Source organism: Gallinula chloropus (genome assembly GCF_964237585.1).
Source record: "Gallinula chloropus genome assembly, chromosome: 17".
Taxonomy (NCBI): domain Eukaryota; kingdom Metazoa; phylum Chordata; class Aves; order Gruiformes; family Rallidae; genus Gallinula; species Gallinula chloropus.
Genome location: NC_140102.1, coordinates 6,892,593 through 6,910,215, shown reverse-complemented (window position 1 = coordinate 6,910,215; position 17,623 = coordinate 6,892,593). Strand labels below are relative to the sequence as shown.

Below are 17,623 nucleotides of genomic sequence, written 5' to 3'. Positions count from 1 at the left end.
CTGAAACACCATCTATTAATCCTTTCAGTGGTGCTCAAAATATTCTTTTTCTATATCCATAGCACCTTTTCTATATAGAAACATTGGAAAAGACAAGTTTTACAGCTACATGGAGTTCCCAGGATATGCAACCCTCCCACCACGCCAAAGTACTCAATACAATGCAGACAATACTTTGGATCCTAAATGTAATGAAGGATAAATTTAAAAAAAACCCAAACAAAACCCAAAGAAACTACTGTACCTTTCATATAGTATAATGTGTCTCTCAGCATTTTAAACTGAGCGAGATAAAGAGGATCGCTGAATGTTTTGTAATAGAGATCTGTACCAGCCCCCGTCTGAAAGAGAAAAGCAGCAACCTGCTAGATTCAAAATTAAGCATTTACCATTGTACAGGTAATTAAATCTACTCCAGTCCCAATTTTCCTCCACAATGTAAACAAGCGTTTAAAACCTGCACCAGAAGGAACCTCACAGCTTTCCCCCTGTTCCTTTTAGCAAAAATACACCCACTCAGTGCAGTAAATAAGATTCACTCTTTTAATTTGAAGAGCAGTGCTGGGTTAAAAAAGAAAGAGAAAAAAAAGAGGAGGAGATTCAAACTTGTCTTTTTATTGAGATAGCAAAAAGAAACCAAAGCTGCCTCCACTAGGTCTATGTTTCACATATGGCACTACTATAGGCAAGGCTGAGGAGAACAGCCAAGTCAAGACCCCACACAAAAACACATGCTCTTTTCAACACAGCTTCCCACCCCCAAGGAGATGAGGTTAACTCCATAAAATGTGGTGGAGGCTGTTACAGAACTGCACCCAGGGAAGTGGAGAACAAAGACCCACAGACCTACAGAAACAAGTATTTCACTACTGAAAGCAAGGGTCCACAAACTTAACACTCAAACTTGTAGAAGTGACATGTTAGAGCAGCAGTGTCAAAGAAAACAACCGACACATTTTGGCTCCTTGAGACAATGTTACTGTAATACACAATAAAGACCTTAGTCTATAGTAAACTAGTTTCGAGCAGCCAATGTTGTAATTTGGTAGAGTAACAAGGCTTAAGTAAGAAAAGGGTGCAGTTTTTAAGAGAATAACTATCTCCTTCCAGTTTAGTGAAAAACATTCGCCCTCCACCCCACTTTTATTTAGTCCAAGGTTAGTTTTAAATCACTGAAAAAACAGTTCAAATAGGAAATTAGCATCAAGTCATACCTTACGTAGGTAAAAGACTAATTTTCCAAGTATTTGTAATTAAGACAAAAAAATATTCAAGTCATTAGCAAAGGAATTTTAAAACATACCTCTGCAACTTCAGCTACAACTGCATCTAAGGTCTTTAGCAGAGAATCACCAACGATCTGTTTTACCTATGGAGGGGAAAAAAAAGTGTGTTTCCTGTTAATGACCAGAAGACAATACAATTTTGCCCACGCACAAGAAGCACAAGTCCCTTGACTGCAAAGTGTCAGATGAAATGAAGGTTACAAGAACCTCTGGCTACAAGAAGAAATATGTTTGAGCCTGTGTGTACTGTTCTAAAATAGTTGGTGACAGAAACAGACAGGGCCAGTAGTTTCTGTCACTTGCATGAGTTCCCAGCAACTAAACCTGTCTAGAAAAGGGTCTTGTCACAGCAAAACCCAATTTTCTATTTCAGCAACTAGCAGTACCTAAGTTACTTCAGATCTAGTGGTCTGCAAGACTTGAACAGGAAGAAGCTGACAAACTAACTTGATTTTCCAAATTCTTCATGGCTCATAGAAGCGCATTTTAGGAACAATGTTGAACCATGACATAAAATGCCATAAAAATAACATTTCACAAAGCTTGAGAGGAAAACACCTCCTTTTTACTTGCAATGCTAAAGCCTTAAACTGCCCTGATTTCTGGCATGAACACCAGGAACACAATCTCACCGCAACCTTCGTGAGAGCCCATCACATACCATGTTCAACAGCTGACGGAGCATTTCCAGTGGGATGTTAAACTCTTTATTGTTAATGCCATTGAAGAGAGGAGAAACTGAAAAGCTGGAGCTGATTGTGGAGAAGTAATAATCAGGATCCAGTGCACTCCCATCGGGAAGATATGAACCTGCTCATAAAAAATAATAGAAATAAAAGTTTGGGGAGAGAGAAGATACATAAACTTTGTTTAACAGTGATGTTAACTACTAAAGAGTTATTTCCAACACAGGTACAGACTTTAACCTGCAAGCCCATTTCAGCAAATCTGATAAATCAGAACGAAAACTATGATGAAAAATACATTTGTTCATCAGAAGCTTACAATCACTGTAAGAATTAATTTCACTGAGTTGTGTTCACATCAGAGACATTGCTGACAAGAAGTTTTCCCACACTACTCATGTATGTCTACCTGAAAACATTTGTAAACGCTGTTTTGTTCAAAAGCAGAGATGCAAAGAACAGGCTAAGTCAAAACTATCTGGCAAGTTTTCTCTCTATATCAGACAAAATGAACATGCCTCACAGGTTTCAATGGAGAAGAGGCACCAATTCACTACTGCAGTTTGAAGGCAAAGAGAAATCTAACTGTTTCTCAGGTTCAAGTACTCTAAGTACACAGCTTGCTAAGCATCCTGCTTTTGGCACTGTTTTCACTTCCAAAATTACATGTCCACCTTTCTAAAGCACTCGGTTGCCTGTGCTAAAGTAATGCTCTTGTGATTAATAGACATTCAAGCAACACCATTTATTGAAAACAACGAAGTTTTCAATCCTTTTTTCTAAGCCACTAGCCTTGGCCAGAATAAAAACAAGGTCACTGTTCATCTTCCTCAGAAAGTAAGCCTATCACAAACTATATTATCAGGAATAATAGAAAGGCTGCCTGTGCCTGGTGGAAGTTAGTACTGAAAATAAAGTCCTGATCAGAAAAATCCTAATTCTATGAAGAGACATAGTTAAAAAGATTCCAGAATTTTCAATAAGTTGGCCACTATCCACCTATATCTTTAACTAAGATTATTTTTGTTCTACTACTATAGCCTCTCTCTTTCTCTAACCAGCAGCATTTTTTTCAACTCCAATCAGGAAGCCCATAAAATTGAAGTAGCATAGGTTGGCTCAACAAGGATAGACAGAAGACAAACAGGTCTCTTCCTACATTGCAATTTAAAAACTGTGTTTAAATTACACTGCAATCCCACAGATGCCTCTACAAATAGTAACATAAAGGAAAAAGAAAATTAATTTCTTCCATGTTGCTTTAAGACAGGGATTGAGAGAGGAGATTGACCCAGAAACAGAACACCCAAGCTGTTAAAAGCCTAAAAGGGTCAGAAAGTCATTGCAGATACAGTTATCCCTCCACCTTGATTCATGAAACAGTTTAATTTTAAGCCCTGCTTTGACATACAACTCACAGCTAGAGCTCTGCTGAAACTTAGCAATTAAGGGTTTCTAGATTAATTAATGAAAATTTTCACTTCTGTGCCTTTTATAACACTGTAATTAATACACACTGGTGAGCACTGACTTCAGTGCCTCCTGTTATTTCTCACTTCACCAAATTACTAGGGCTTATACGTATCACACTGACTTCAAAAGCAGCAGTTGTTTTAGTTACACAACCTGTCACAAAGATCTCAAAATTCCAGACCCTGGTCCAACACTTGAGTTGTCTGGTGAAGCACAGTATTAACACTTGTTTCCCAACGTTACTCAGCCTAATCTCCTGAAATATTTCTGGCCTAGCTGAATTAAGCTCTTCAGTACTAGGCACAGCCTAGCAGTAAGGAAGTCACGTCTCTCAGAAGCCTGCCAGAAACAACGGAGCCCGGAAAACACTGGTGTTAATAATAACTTCCTACTGTCCTTATGCCCCAGCATTTTTCAGAATCCTAGCAGGCATGTGTCAGTGAATAAGAATTCTACAGGACAGAGGAAGGAGTAAAAGCATTTTGGTTTTCAGTTTTCTTTAAATAGCAACAAAATCCCTCAAATCACACACTGTTCTTTGGCAAAGTAATTTACCTTCGAAGTAATGAATCGCAGATCCTCCAGGAGAGCTTGGAGGTGGAACTCCACGTTCAGGACTAACCTGAAACATCACACAAAAGCCATAATTTAAAAACTATTTCTAAAACATTGAAAAATCTTCCAGAGATATTCATATAATAAAAACACAGCTTCCAGCAGAGCCAACAGGAACTGCATATTGCCAGGCTTGACAGCTCAATTCTAACCAGAAAGGGGAAGTTAAAAAAAACTAGTTCAGTGCTTTTGACCAAAGGGAAGAGATCAGAATGACAATTCCTGTAGTGTATGAAACTACAGTAATAATCTGTGGTTTCGACACTGGCATTAGAATCCATTCTTCCCCTAAGAAAATGAACAACCACAGCTCCTGTGAAACCACTGAGAGCTCACGTATCTTCAGCATTTGTGAAAACTTTAGCCTTGAAGTGCCAGCTTCTCAAACTCACAGACACACATTACAGTGCTTCTTCATGAGAATAACACAATGAAGAGAATTTGCCAATTTTTCCATGGGAAGACTTATCAGTAGAGTTGTTAAGTTTAACTGTCACTGATTATTCTGTAGCTCAGAAACTACAAAATTGTTTTGTTACAGTTATAGAACCAAAATAAAGATCTCTGTATATGGCCAAATAACATGTTAAGAAACACGTGTTAATATGGTCTTAAATCCACCAAGACCACAAAATCATCTAAGCGCTGATATTAATGGCAGGACAAGGGGGAATAGATTAAAACTAAAGGAAGGAAGGTTTAGATTAGATATTAGGGGGAAGGTTTTTACAGAGAGAGTGGTGAGGTGCTGGAACAGGCTGCCCAGAGAGGTGATGGGTGCCCCATCCCTGGGGGTGTTCAAGGCCAGGTTGGATGGGGCCCTGGGCAACCTTCTGGAGATCCAGGCATGGAGGTTGGTGTCCCTGCCTGTGGCAGGGGGGTTGGAACTCTGTGATCCCTGGGGTTCCTTCCAACCCAGACCATTCTATGACTCTACGACCACACCAACCTGTGAGATGCTAGATACACTGCTGGCCTTTCTCTTTAGCGTTCCTTCTTGGCAAACGGTGAGTAGGGAACTGGGAAGAATTGATCTGAAATCATTAAAGGATCTTCGGCGAATTCCTTCAAGCTCTTCTGGAACCCTCAGAGAATGTGGGGGAATTTTTGGGAAAAGCTTTGAGAGGAGAGCCTCCTCCGAATTGCTGTAGCGACCAAAGGCTCGAGAAATTCCTATCAGACAGGGCACTGCATACTTGCATAAGTATTCTGGAAAAGAAAAACACAGATGGCAGCATATTTAACAGTAACTTAGAGCTTCCTCTCTTGACAGTTCTGCTACCGCTTCACTGAACTGTTTCTGCCTAATGTGCTTTGCAAAGACTTATTCATGCAAACAGAGGAAAGACTATGAAGGTACTGCAAAGTCATACACTTCTCTTGCTTCCGTATTTACTCATCAGGACGTGCCAAGAGAAGTTCAGAGGACAGGAGTTAAGTATAGCATAGATATAAAGAGTTATTTTTAAAGTACCTTTATCATGCATTTGTGGAGTCTGGCACATTCCCAACAGGAACTGCATTACTTGTAGAATTGCATCCAAAATCTAAAGTAATCAGGACAGAGATTAAAAAAAACCCCTTTTTGATAAAGAGATTATTCTCTTATACTAGATGACTACAAAACAAATGAAAGCTGCAAACATCACCACAAGCACCTCTGTAAAACTGGGGTTGTTTAACATGTGACTAAAAAAAGTATACAGCCTTCACTCAGTTTACAGAGCTGCAGTTAGGGGGTATGTACTAACAGAACAAAACTGCAGCAGTCCCAATCTCAGTATCAAAACACAAATTCTAAAACTCTGGGCTCAGTGACTGACATCCCTAAACATACAGAAGCAGCAGCAAACTTAGGAATATCTTCTAGATACTTCTCTGTGAATTAACACAAGCAAAATAATGCTTTAACACAATAAAGAAAACAATCCCTTTGCAAGAAAGGAAGAAACTGTACTCTTCTCTAGGCATCTGTGAGTATTGCTGCATTGGAGAACAGGGTATTACATCAGCACAAACTTAAAATAAACACTACCTGCTCTCTGAGAGATGCATCCCTGTAAGCAACGTCCGACAATAATGTTACCAAACAGAAACTGAAGTTTTCTGCCACTGGAAGCAAGCCTGCAAAGCAACAGACAGAAAATAAGCCACTTAAACACTGGTAGAGAGAACCAACATTGAAAGAGCAAATAATAATAATAAAGCAAGCAAGAAGACACAGGTTGATTCCCATGTCATACAGTTCTGAGATAGACTGCAGAAAAATACAGTACTACATACAAAACTTAGTAGTACACTCTAATCATAAAAATATCAGCGTTGAAGTAATAATTTTTAATAATAAAAATTTTGCCAGGCTTTCAAGTAATTAAAAATATATATTAATTTTAAGATATACTAAGGGAGCAACTAACATAGTAATTTAAATAACTAAGAGTCAAAGCTGGATGTAGAGCACAGAAATCTTGCATTCCACTCTCCTGCACTAACTGCTACAGAATCATCTCCAATTTAGTAGCAAAATATATTGAGCACAGAATTATTTGGAAAGTGCAATTTATCACAAAGTGGTCAACCAAGAAAGCTGTGAGTTATTCAGCTTCCTCTTTCCTGCTAAAGAAAATCAATCTTCAAGGCTGTTGAGTCAGGAGCTAAGAACTTAGCAGGACTTATCACCTTCCCTTGTACCATGTCCTGAATAACCTTTGTTATTTCTATTTCCTGGCATTCTACAAGAATGATCAAAAAACCCAAACATCACCTCTGCCTTTCCGTGCGTTGCTTTCTTCTATCCATTGGACTTTGGGGAGACCCTTCAGAAGTCGGAGGAGGTAAGGAACCACATTATCTTTGTGCTAAAGAGGAAATGACTGCATTTAAAAATGGAGAAGAAAAGTTCAACCTTATCATTTCAAGATATTTTAGAGATATGGAAAGACGACATTAGCCACACACAGAACTTACTTCTGATTGCTACACCACAGGCTTCTTGAATATTGCAAAATTGATTTCAACACAGGCAAATGAAAGTACAAAAATTCAGTGTTATAAATACAACCCTTTCATTCTAGGTGAGAGTTCATTCTCTGTAAAAGTTGGGGGATGAAAGTTCCAGAACAGTAATTAACCCCAAAAAACTTACTAGTTTACAGCAAGGTCACAAAGTAATTTTAAGGCAGCTCGAAATTCCGAGTGCCAGTCCCAGTTCAGTACCTGGGACCTGTCCCATGGCCTTACACAAGTCACTTAACACACCAGGGTAACCCTTCAGCTTCCTAATCTGCAAATCTAAGGAGAGCACTTTCCTACCTGAAAGCTGGATTAATGAATACTAACTGCTGGCTTTGAAAACACTGTAAAAATGCCAACATGAAAATAGCTGCTTTATTTAAACTTCATACTACAAAACCCCCACAAAAATGACAACACAAATGCTGTGCATGTGAACTGTATCACAGCAAACAGGTATTAAAGAAGAGGAGGAAATTCAGGCCTGATGCAAACCCCAGCAACATGAAACAACTTGAAGTGACATCTAATGACTTTGGACCTCGGACTTGGCGTATCCCTCCCTTCCACGAAACAATACCACACCCAGAGTTCGAAGGGAAGAGAACCAGCTTGTCATGAGCAGGCTGACAGGTGGAGGAGGGATGTTTGTACACAACACAGCCTGTGCATGCTGCTTGTCTTGGCATGCTGGTTCGTGCCAGGCATGGAATAGCCTACTGCAAACCTGATGTTTGGAAGTGTGATCAAACACCCCTGTCCTTTAGAACCATGTGGGGAAGAACAGACAACAACACGTATGGTTTCCTTTCTCTCCTTAAACTACAATGACCAAAAAACCACAAGCAGCAGCTTGGCTGTGGCAGGGCCATGGCTACCATCTGCAACATCCACTGTATTGTCCTTGCTTCCTTGTGCTCTCCTGCCTGGGTCCATCTGTTAGCTCTGTTCTTTTGATTTAATTTTAAGAGTAAATACCATTTTTCATTAATTGAATAACTAAACTTGAATTAATCCTAAAGCTTTCCATTTAAATACAGATAGCTGAAGCAGGAAAAATACCTGTAGGTCAGATTCAATCAGAAAGATTCCTAAGGCAATAACAGCATCTCTGCGACGTTCATCTAACTGGAAAATCCCATGGAAATCCACTGGACACATACAGAGCAGTTTTTGTACCTGAAAAACAGCAGAGAGAAAGAACAGTGGGAAATGACCCCAATTGTCAAAACAATTGAAGGGAACCAGAGTATACATGCTAAACTGCCTTTCCAAAATCCACCAGCAGACCTCAGGAAAGCAACACAAATAGCTCCCAGCTTCTCTTCTAGGGAACAGCGGTAGCCACCACGTCCATACCCCAGGGCACACCAAGCAACAGGCCTGGGCAGCACTAACACCACTGCAAATGATTTCACAGTGCAGACACAAGCTGAGGGTAGAGTTTTCCAGGCTCATCCAGCCCTCCCGTGTTTGAGGCAGACAGCAGTCCTTCCATCTTCCAGAAGACAGATGGACATGTTACCCTCCTTTAGTCACCAATCCTAATCAGTCCAAGGGCTAGGAAAGAGCGATGAATGACAGAGACTACAGAGAGACAGAATAATCCCAAGTAGATGTTAAACATTTTAACAACAACACATGCTGATTTAGAAGTTTTCTTCAGCCAACAACAACAGCTCAAGCTGTTGGTTTGTTTGTTTTCACATCTCAAGGGAATTCCTGAAACTTCTCAGAGCATCATCACATTTACAGAGCTCATGACTGCATCCCTGGTACAACAAAACCTTCCTTCCACTAATTCACTGGGAAGTTTGGATGTGCAAGAAACATGCAGCAGGCACATACACCACATTTACTCAGTTCCTGTAAACAAACCCCAGGTGGATGGAGCTTTGGTTACAATCCCTCCTCCACATACTGCACTGAGCAATAAGCTGTCACCTAGCTGAGTGTGACTTTTGCTCAAATCCTTTTAATACAACAGATTGAGTTTCCAGAACTATTATTTTCTTACTACTTACCTATTACTTCACTCTATACCCAGCAAACACACTTAAATATACTCTAAAGAGTATATCCAATCTCCCAAATACTTTCTTTCCCTACAGAACTGTTAGGAAACGGGAAGTGCAACGAGAACCTTGTCTTTTTCCTAAAAATCTCCTTGATATTAATAAACATTTCCGAAACAGGCCAGTCATCCTGAGTCCTTATGTTTGAATGTCAAGCTACTTCCTATTTAGATAAATTTTTAAACAGCCTGCCTTCTAAACCAAGAAACAATTTCCCAAGAGAAGAATTTACTGGGTTCTCAGTAGAACCAAAGATTCTGTTGCTTAAACTGCCAGACCTCCTAATTGCAAGACCTGAAACACAACAAATAATCCTCTTGCTCAACATAAGACACAGCAGAGGAAATAGAAACTTTGGAAAACAACTTCTGATGCACGTGTCCCATATCAGGTTAATATTTGGGACAACATGAGTGAATAACTTAGCTAGATATGAACTGGTAACATCATTTAACTCCAACTACTGCCTCTCAAACAAACAGTTTTTAAAAATCCCTGAATCTTGTCAGCACAGAGCAGTGCTTTGCTACAACTCAGTCATCCTTCCTTACTGCACGAGGCAAGTTAGAAGTTCCATCGCTTCACGGTCGGAGAAGCCAACCCCCCAAAGTCGGCGCCATCCAGCTCCCAGCCCACAGCCCACAGCACTGGACCAGGCCAGTGGCAGAGACCCCACGAGGGGAGGGCCAGGAGGAGACCCCACTCGGTAGAGGTTTATCTACACCAGCAGATTTCACCTCGAGTCGGCGGCACGGCTTGAACTGAACCAGATACGTTGAGTAAAGCAACCAGCCCTAATTAGGCCAAAGCTAATTACACCTACACACCATGTTTCACAAGCCTGAGGGACGCGCAGCCGCCGTGAGTGCCACCTTCCTCGTGACGCCACGGGGCTGCTCTGACAGCAACATATCCCCAGGGCAATGGTATTTTTGGGTGACAACGGGTCATCGCAAGTGTCCCACAGGCGCAACAGCCCCCGTGGCCTGAGCCCATTCCCACGGCCGTGGGACATCCCCACCCGAGGGGGATGCATCAGGCCGCAGCCTCGCAAGTGGGCCAGGGCCTGAACACGCCCACAGGCACGGCGCTGGCGCTGACCCACTGCCCGCGGGCGCCGCAGCTCCCCACGCACGACAGGGGCCCCAGCCGCCCCCGCCTCACGCAGGGCCGTGACCCGCCGCCTCCACGCCCACGCGGCGCGGCTGTCACCCACAGGAAGGGAGGGCTCCGTGCCGCCCGCGACGCCGCCCCTCCCACGCAGCCTCCCCTGGCGTGACGCGACGCGCCCCCCACGCGTGACAGCCCCCGAGGCCCCACTGGCAGACCCCTCCCGCCGCCCCCGCGCGTGACACTGCCGCGGCCCTCGCAGGCGCAGCCCCTCGGGCGTGACGACACCCACCCGCGCGCGCAGCCCTCCCCACAGGCGAGCGCTGCCGCGCAGGGCGCCGCTCACCTTCTCCAGCGGCGTCGGGCTCTGCACCGCCAAGGACCGCGCTAACGACAGCACCGTGTTGAAGTAGAAACCGCGCGCGGTGCCCGCGCTGCTTCCCCGCCCCGCGCCCCCGGAAGGAGCCGGAGCGGCCGGAGCCGCCGCTGCCGCCGCCGCAGTACCAGTCGCAGCGGCGGCCGCCGCCGTAGCAGCGGCCGCCGCTGCCGCCGCGACTGCAGCGGCCGCCATGTTGTGGCGGAATACACAGGACCACCCTCCCGCCGGCCCCGCAGGCTCCGTCCCCTCTCGCGAGATCTCAGACCACCAATCACACCACAAAGATGGCAGCGCCCATAGCGGCTTCACTCACGGCAGCTTACCCGCCCCTCGCAGGTGTCCCTCCCTCTCTTCCAGGCCCCGCTCTACAAATGGGCGCGCCCGGCACCGACTCCCTCCCTCTTCGCGCCGCGGTGGTCCCTCCCAGCAGTCGCCTATCTGCAGCAGTGCGTCGGGCTGCTCGCCCCGCCTCGGGGCGGTGGCGCGGTGGTTCCGCCCGGCGCTCGGCGGCGGCCTGCGGGCGGAAGGGCCGGCACTAGCGGGCCGTGCATCTGCTGAGGGGCCTGGCGGTCAGTGCCCGGTGGGGCAGGCCCAGCCCCTCTAGGCGCGGCCCTGTGAGGAGCGAGGGCTGCGGCTGCCGCGTCTCCGAGACGCTCACCGCGGGCGCTTCATTCGCGCCCCGCTGTCCGTGGCACCATGTCGGCCCTCCCGAGGAGCTACAACCCCTTCGCTGAGGAGGAGGAGGAAGAGGAGGCGTCGTCATGGCCGGCGAGGGACAGCAGGGAGGCGAGCGGCGCCGAGCGGCAGCGGTACCTGCAGCAGGAGGTGCTGCGTCGCTCCGCCGCCACCGCCGACAGCACCGCCCGCTCCCTCTCGCTCCTCTACGAGTCCGAGCGGATCGGCGTGGCCACCTCCGAGGTGGGTCGCGGCCCCGCTGGGCAGCGAGCTCGGGGAGGGGGGCGAACCGGGACCGGAGCCTTCTCCCCGAGGGGCGGCCCTGCGCCCATGGCCGTCTGCGGCCGCTTAAACCCCGGGCGGAGTCGGGGGGGGAGCGTTGGTTTCCCGTTCCCTCTCCAGAACGCCTTTCTTTAGGGTTATCCGGTGTTCCGGGACAGCGGTTCCGCTGTGTGACTGCGAGCTGCTTTTCTGGGCGGAGCTGGCTTGGTTTTGAGGAAAAACATCCCAGTTAGATTCTCTCTGTGTGCCGAATGCTGCGCCTGGGACTCGGCTGTCCAGCTCCACAATCCCTGCTGGGTCTTGCTAGTGACATTTATGCCGGTTTTAATCAGACTGAGAAGTTTTCAGCAGTTCTCCCGGTTAAATGAAGAACCTGCCCAGTTAGTTGTTTGTGATGTGTTCGCTTCACCCCGATTAATCATTTCCTTCATTCCTCTGGCCTTGCCTCAGAGTAGAGTTTACACTCGAGAGACGTTGCTCATGAAGGTCTTGTCCATTGTGTCACTTGGTAATGGGATGTTGCCTTGAACCTCGGTGATGCGGTTGCCTAAAGTCACCCAGGTGCATCCCCGCGCTGCAGTAGGTGCCTGTGCTGCAGCTGGTTCTCAGCAGCACTTCTGCAAATCTGCGGCCTCGTGATTTGTTTGTCCAAAAAAGCACGAATGAGGAATCAAGTGTTTAAGTTTCACACGGGGCTTTGTGGTAAAACTTGAGTTTTGTGTGTTTGCTGCTTTACTGGGGGGTGGAGTGGGAGAATGTTCAATTAGAATTCCCACGAGTTTAGCAAGAATACGAACACAAGTTCTTTGTTTTGCACCAGTGCTGCAGGCAACTTCCCTGCCAGAATTAATCTTTGGGTTACTTTGGAATAGTGTTTGTGCTGCTGAATTAGGAAGTCACCTAACTATATATATATATATAAATTTCTAAATCTTGCACTGTTATTGTTAGCTAAAAGATTATTATTCCTGTAGCATGTAAAACATTTATTCTTTGGTTATTCTGTTTCTGAGTTATCAGGAACATCCCAGTGATAGGAAAATAGCAGGTCTTCCTTATGAAGGTGTCATTCACAGCTAGAAATAGTTCTGCTGGCTCACCTCCCTGCCATAAACCTTTGCATTTTCACTTCATCACATGTCTGGTGCCATGCTTGTTCCACCCAGAAGAGATACAAGTGTCAACCCGACAGAAGGCAGTACAGAAAATTCCTGGATGCTGTTGGTAGTAGGTGTCAGGAACACAGCAGTACCTAGTGACAGGATTTTATAGCTGGTAAATGAGTTGCCTGATGAGCAGCTCCTGATTGAAATGTCCTGGAGGAAAGGCAATGGGAAAGCCAGTATGCCTCTAGAAATAACCTGAACTGATGAAGGAGCACTGTTATCTTTCTTCAGAGTGTCTGTTAAGTATGTTTGATGTCTCAGTTTATCTTGGCTTTACTAGCTTCTCTTTCTGTCAATATCTGTTAGGAGCTTGTACGGCAAGGAGAGGCACTGAGGCGCACAGAACAGATGGTCGATAAAATGGACCAGGACTTGAAGACTAGTCAGAGGCACATAAATAGCATTAAGAGTGTTTGGGGGGGCTTGGTAAACTACTTCAAAGCCAAACCTCCAGAGAGCAAACCAGAGCAGAATGGAACACCTGAATATTATGCAAACAGTAGGTAAGTAAAAGAAATGTTTTACTTGAGACTTACCTCCCACAGCATTTCTGCAATGTCACCAGAAAATCAGAACCTAAAAGATCTGTTGATTCTGTCAAGTAAACTCTTGGGGTGATGTCTAGCTCCCTTTTTTTCTTGAACTCAAAAGCGAAGTATTTTTAGTTTTATATAGATTTGTAGGGATAAGAATAACTTTGGATTTGTGGGTAATTAATTCAAACAATTTCTCAGTCTTCTGAATTGTTATATTTCAGTTTTAGCAGGTAATCATGATTTGTAGTATTGATTTGTATCCCTTTAAATATTGAGTGTATTTTTCTAGCTTATATTAAAAGCTAAAAGGAAAAAAAGAGCTAGCTTATATTAAAGTAAAAATTAATTTTACAGTACTTGTTTGTCGTCAGCTGAGAAATTTATCTAAAGCCAGTCATGCTGTATGGATAGATGTTTTCCTTCCACTAGAGGAAAGGTTGCCTCTAGGACAGAAAGATACAGTTTTGGTTTTGATGTCAGAGTTTCCATACCGTAATTTCAGTTCTGCATTCACTGAAGTCAAATGCTAATAGTCTGTTTTAAAGTAACGTTTTGGATCAGGTCAAACAAATTTGTTACTCTTGTATAAGTTTGATACCTGTTCTTGTTTAACAGATACAAAATGAAGCCTGTGGACCATAAGAATATTTTCATTTATTCTCTTTATTACTAGATTAAAAGAAGCAATGATGTCTAGTAAAGAGCAAGAGTCAAAATACCAGGAAAGTCATCCAAATTTAAGGAAGCTAGACAATGCAGGTTTGTGAACTTCATTTTATACTGAATGTCTGTCATCAGCACAGGGTGAACTTGCAGAGTGATGAAGGCAGAGACCCTGCCCAGCTGCTGACTTACAGATCTCCAGGTGCAGGGCAGCAATGTATTCCTGCCTTCTTCCCCTAAAACTAATAATACCTAAACTGAAGAACTGACTTGTTTTACTTGGATACAGATTTTACTTATCCTGTGGGGTATTTATGGTTCATCCACTGAAGACTTTAAAAGCATCCAGTGCTTGTATTTGCACAGAGGAAACTATAGCCAGCAGTGTGCAGGCAGCCTTGTCCTATGTTTAACAAATTGGTAATGTGCATGTTCAGAGGTTTTCCTTTTTAACCATCATTTGTCTTAGTTTCCAGGTGTGTTTTCCATGTTATTTCCAACAAGGGCTGTAACCCTTCCTACTGAAGTCACTTGATTCATACAAGGGCACGTACAGGGTTTTGTCTTGTTCCACATTCTCATGATGCTTTAATGCCTGTGATGACCTATGTACAAAGTAACCCTTCCTTTTTAAAGTGAGGTTCAATTAGTTTAGTGAGAAAGCAGCAGGCTATCTTTACAGTTGCAGTTCTGTAAGTATAGAAATGCTTTTTGTTGCCATTAATCTGCGGTCCACTCCCCGTAATACCCGAAGCCTGCCCAATAGAGGGCAGAAAAAACTCTCTGGTGGCCTGACCTGGGGGAGCACTAACTGCTGGGAGAAGTTACCAGCCTGCTTGCTCTGTTGGTGGGGTGGCTGGGTTGTTTCTTTTTTTCTCTCGACTAAAAAGGCAGTGCAGAAGAGAACAGTTGCAGCTTAGTAACTGTTCTTCTTGAGTGTCACTGGGACTACTTTTGATAGTCCTGCTGACAGGTTGTGTGATCATGTGGCAGCTGTGGTCAGGCTAATTTTCAGTAGCCCTTCTCAAACTTTAGAGCCTCTTGTTGCTACTTTTTTATTATATCATGTTCTGTATTTTAACATCTTCAGACAGTGATTTCAGCAAAGCAGACTTAGTTTCTTCAGTGCAGAGGGATTCCTACCCAAAGAACCAACACCTGCGAGCTTACCACCAGAAAATTGATAACAACTTAGGTGAGTGAGAAAAATGGAGCTGTTGGATGTAATTCAGGTTTGGGTTGTTAAGCCAGAGAACATTGCTAAGTGATATATTGCCAACAAACACTTTTTCATTTAGTTCACATGTGAAATTTGGTAATAATGGTTAAAGCATTTGTTGGTATCCTGCATTTCAGAACTATCCACATGGCAGGATCCAAAATTTGGTTGAAATGTCCCTTCTTTGAATGTTTGAATGCTGTGAGGTGTCTGTGGGTCAACTGCTTGCAAATATTAATAATAAAAAATTCCATGTGAAAGCAGCTAGAAACAAACTGGCTAGGATGTCTGGAATGGTGTAAATCTCCTCTGGAACCTGATATGCTATTGACATCAGTACTTTAACTCTCCTGCAACATGCCCATGCTTTAGAAATAGTTTTTGAACTGTCCCTCAGCAGAGAGACCTGGGGAAGAAACCCCACAGCAAAAACCTAAGGCTCCTCTTAGATCATAGGTTGACAATCAGCAGATGACTGTTACACCTGTGGGTGTGCTAGCTAATCTGTGCTTGAGTGAGGGAACGGTGTGGAAGGTTTGTGTCACCCTTGCATTCAGCATGTGAAAATGTTGCCTTGAATCATCCTCTAACTTGACTGACATATCACTGGGACACACCCCCTCACCCCTCCATACAGAAAAGCTTACTCAGCAGGTACTAGTAATTTTAGTTGGGAATACTGCTTTAAATGGCCATGCAGATCATACCAGTGTGGCTACTTACCATCTCTCTTCCTAAAGCTTACCACTTCCACTGAGAGATGCATTCAGCTCTCCTGACAGTTAACTCTGATATTAAATTGAGCATCACTTTGAACCCAAAGCATTTACACTGGGTGCAGCTTTTGAAACAAACGTGTTTTTCAGAAAATAGAGGCCTTAAAAAGCACCAAGTGTTTAATTTGTGAATTTGCTGTGTTTCTTTTATTACTGCCCAAACCCATTCAGCTGACTTTCTCTTCCTTTGTACTGTAGCTTATCTACAAAGTGCCTCTTTGCTTACATGTGTCACTGTTTAACTGACCTAGAAAGAAGAGATTGGAAAGAAATCAGAAAGGAATCTATGGAAGAGAAATAGTCAAGCATAAGATTTTGTGGAGCCACATTTGCTCTAGGCTCAAGCTGTGCAAAACTTAATAGCCTCAGAAGCATTTGTACTGACCAGTCCTGCAATAAAATAGTTTTCTTGTAGCCAAATTAGAAAATCTGGAAATGAGGTGGTTCCATTTATGTTAAATAGCAAACTCAAATCCTTTGTGTATTGACAATGTCTCTGCATGAAGTTTAAAGAAAAACCAATGAGGTAGTGAGCACGTTGTGTATCTGAGCTGAGAAAAGATGCCCACAGTTTTCAGCAAAATAAGTTTATTTTTTGAACAAGTAAAAGCTGTGTTATAGGGTATGTCATTTTATAAAGATACACTTTAGTTTTAAGCACTTGTAGTTAATTTGCAAAGAAAAAAAAAAAGACAAGTGATTATTTCTGGTAGCAGCACAGTGGAAGTGCTAAAGAATCAGTGTTTCCTGTGCTGGAGAAGCACACTCAGACTTGAGCAGTGGTAACTAATGCTTTCTGACCCAGGGTATTGGAGGATCCTGGTGGCGTCTGTTTAGCTGGTATGCTTTATACTGCTTTATTCCTGATGGTCCCTCTCTCTTCGTTGACAGATGAGATGTCTTCTGGGTTGAGTCGTCTGAAAAACCTGGCTCTTGGTCTGCAGACAGAAATAGATGAGCAAGATGATATGTTGGATCGGCTCACAAAGAAAGTAGAGACACTGGACATCAATATTAAAAGCACCGATAAGAAAGTCCGACAACTGTGAAGGATTTTTAGACATTGTTTTTGTCCAGCATCAGTTCTGCTTGGGTCTTCTCTCAACCAATCTCTTGAAAAAAATCTTGGACAGTATCTCTTTCTCTCTTCCTTGATCTGTTACTGATTTTGTTGTCATTAAAATTACATAATCCTGTGTGCAGCATAATACATGGAATTTCTTCTTAATGTACATGGTGACAGTGCATGGTGAGTAAAACCTCTCAACACTTGGGAACTGCTGCTGTGCTGGATACTCTGCTCAGCTGTACGACTGCCTCATGTGCCTGGAGGAATTTGCAATCTGCAGAGTTTCAGTGTCCTTGGCCTGGGAGCTGTGATGAGAAAAGTAAATGCATTTTTGCCTCTGTTTTGGGGAGGGGCAGGGGGAACAGAATGTGCTGCTTTGTTCAGAACAAGCCTTGCTAATTCTGTTTACCTACAGCTATTTAAATTCTGGAGGAAAAAAAGTCGATTTCCAGCTGTAAAAATAAGTCAGAGTGACTTTTCTCTGGCATTTCTGGGGCTTAAAGAACGAACTGTTCTGTGGAAGCTGTAAAATACCAAGGGCATCATGCAGCAATGATAATATCCTGTGCACGTTCCCTTTCCTGAGATGACTTTTGCTAAA

General features: G+C 43.7%; 2 protein-coding genes across 3 annotated transcripts in view; one reads left to right on the top strand and one right to left on the bottom strand.

Moving 5' to 3' along the window:
• Positions 1-10,828, bottom strand: part of PI4KA (phosphatidylinositol 4-kinase alpha) — a gene marked incomplete at its 5' end in the record, with an annotated part of 62,319 nt that extends 51,491 nt beyond the window's left edge. The window contains 10 exons of the mRNA XM_084271993.1: positions 245-341; positions 1,304-1,369; positions 1,948-2,096; positions 4,001-4,067; positions 5,010-5,269; positions 5,535-5,607; positions 6,096-6,184; positions 6,825-6,918; positions 8,135-8,251; positions 10,604-10,828. Coding sequence (XP_084128119.1) covers positions 245-341; positions 1,304-1,369; positions 1,948-2,096; positions 4,001-4,067; positions 5,010-5,269; positions 5,535-5,607; positions 6,096-6,184; positions 6,825-6,918; positions 8,135-8,251; positions 10,604-10,828 — 1,237 coding nt within the window. The remainder of the gene's footprint in view (positions 1-244; positions 342-1,303; positions 1,370-1,947; positions 2,097-4,000; positions 4,068-5,009; positions 5,270-5,534; positions 5,608-6,095; positions 6,185-6,824; positions 6,919-8,134; positions 8,252-10,603) is intronic.
• Positions 10,829-11,261: 433 nt separating this feature from the next.
• SNAP29 (synaptosome associated protein 29) lies at positions 11,262-17,149 on the top strand. 2 transcript variants are annotated; one of them, XM_084272143.1, is made up of 5 exons: positions 11,262-11,554; positions 13,066-13,262; positions 13,969-14,054; positions 15,049-15,153; positions 16,845-17,149. In XM_084272143.1, the coding sequence occupies exons 1-5, from the start codon at positions 11,333-11,335 to the stop codon at positions 17,000-17,002; spliced, it is 768 nt and encodes a 255-aa protein (XP_084128269.1). In that variant the 5' UTR covers positions 11,262-11,332; the 3' UTR covers positions 17,003-17,149. The 2 variants fall into 2 exon arrangements, with proteins under 2 accessions (XP_084128269.1, XP_084128270.1); XM_084272144.1 differs by having other exon boundaries at positions 13,969-14,058; positions 15,053-15,153.
• The last annotated feature ends 474 nt before the right edge of the window (positions 17,150-17,623 follow it).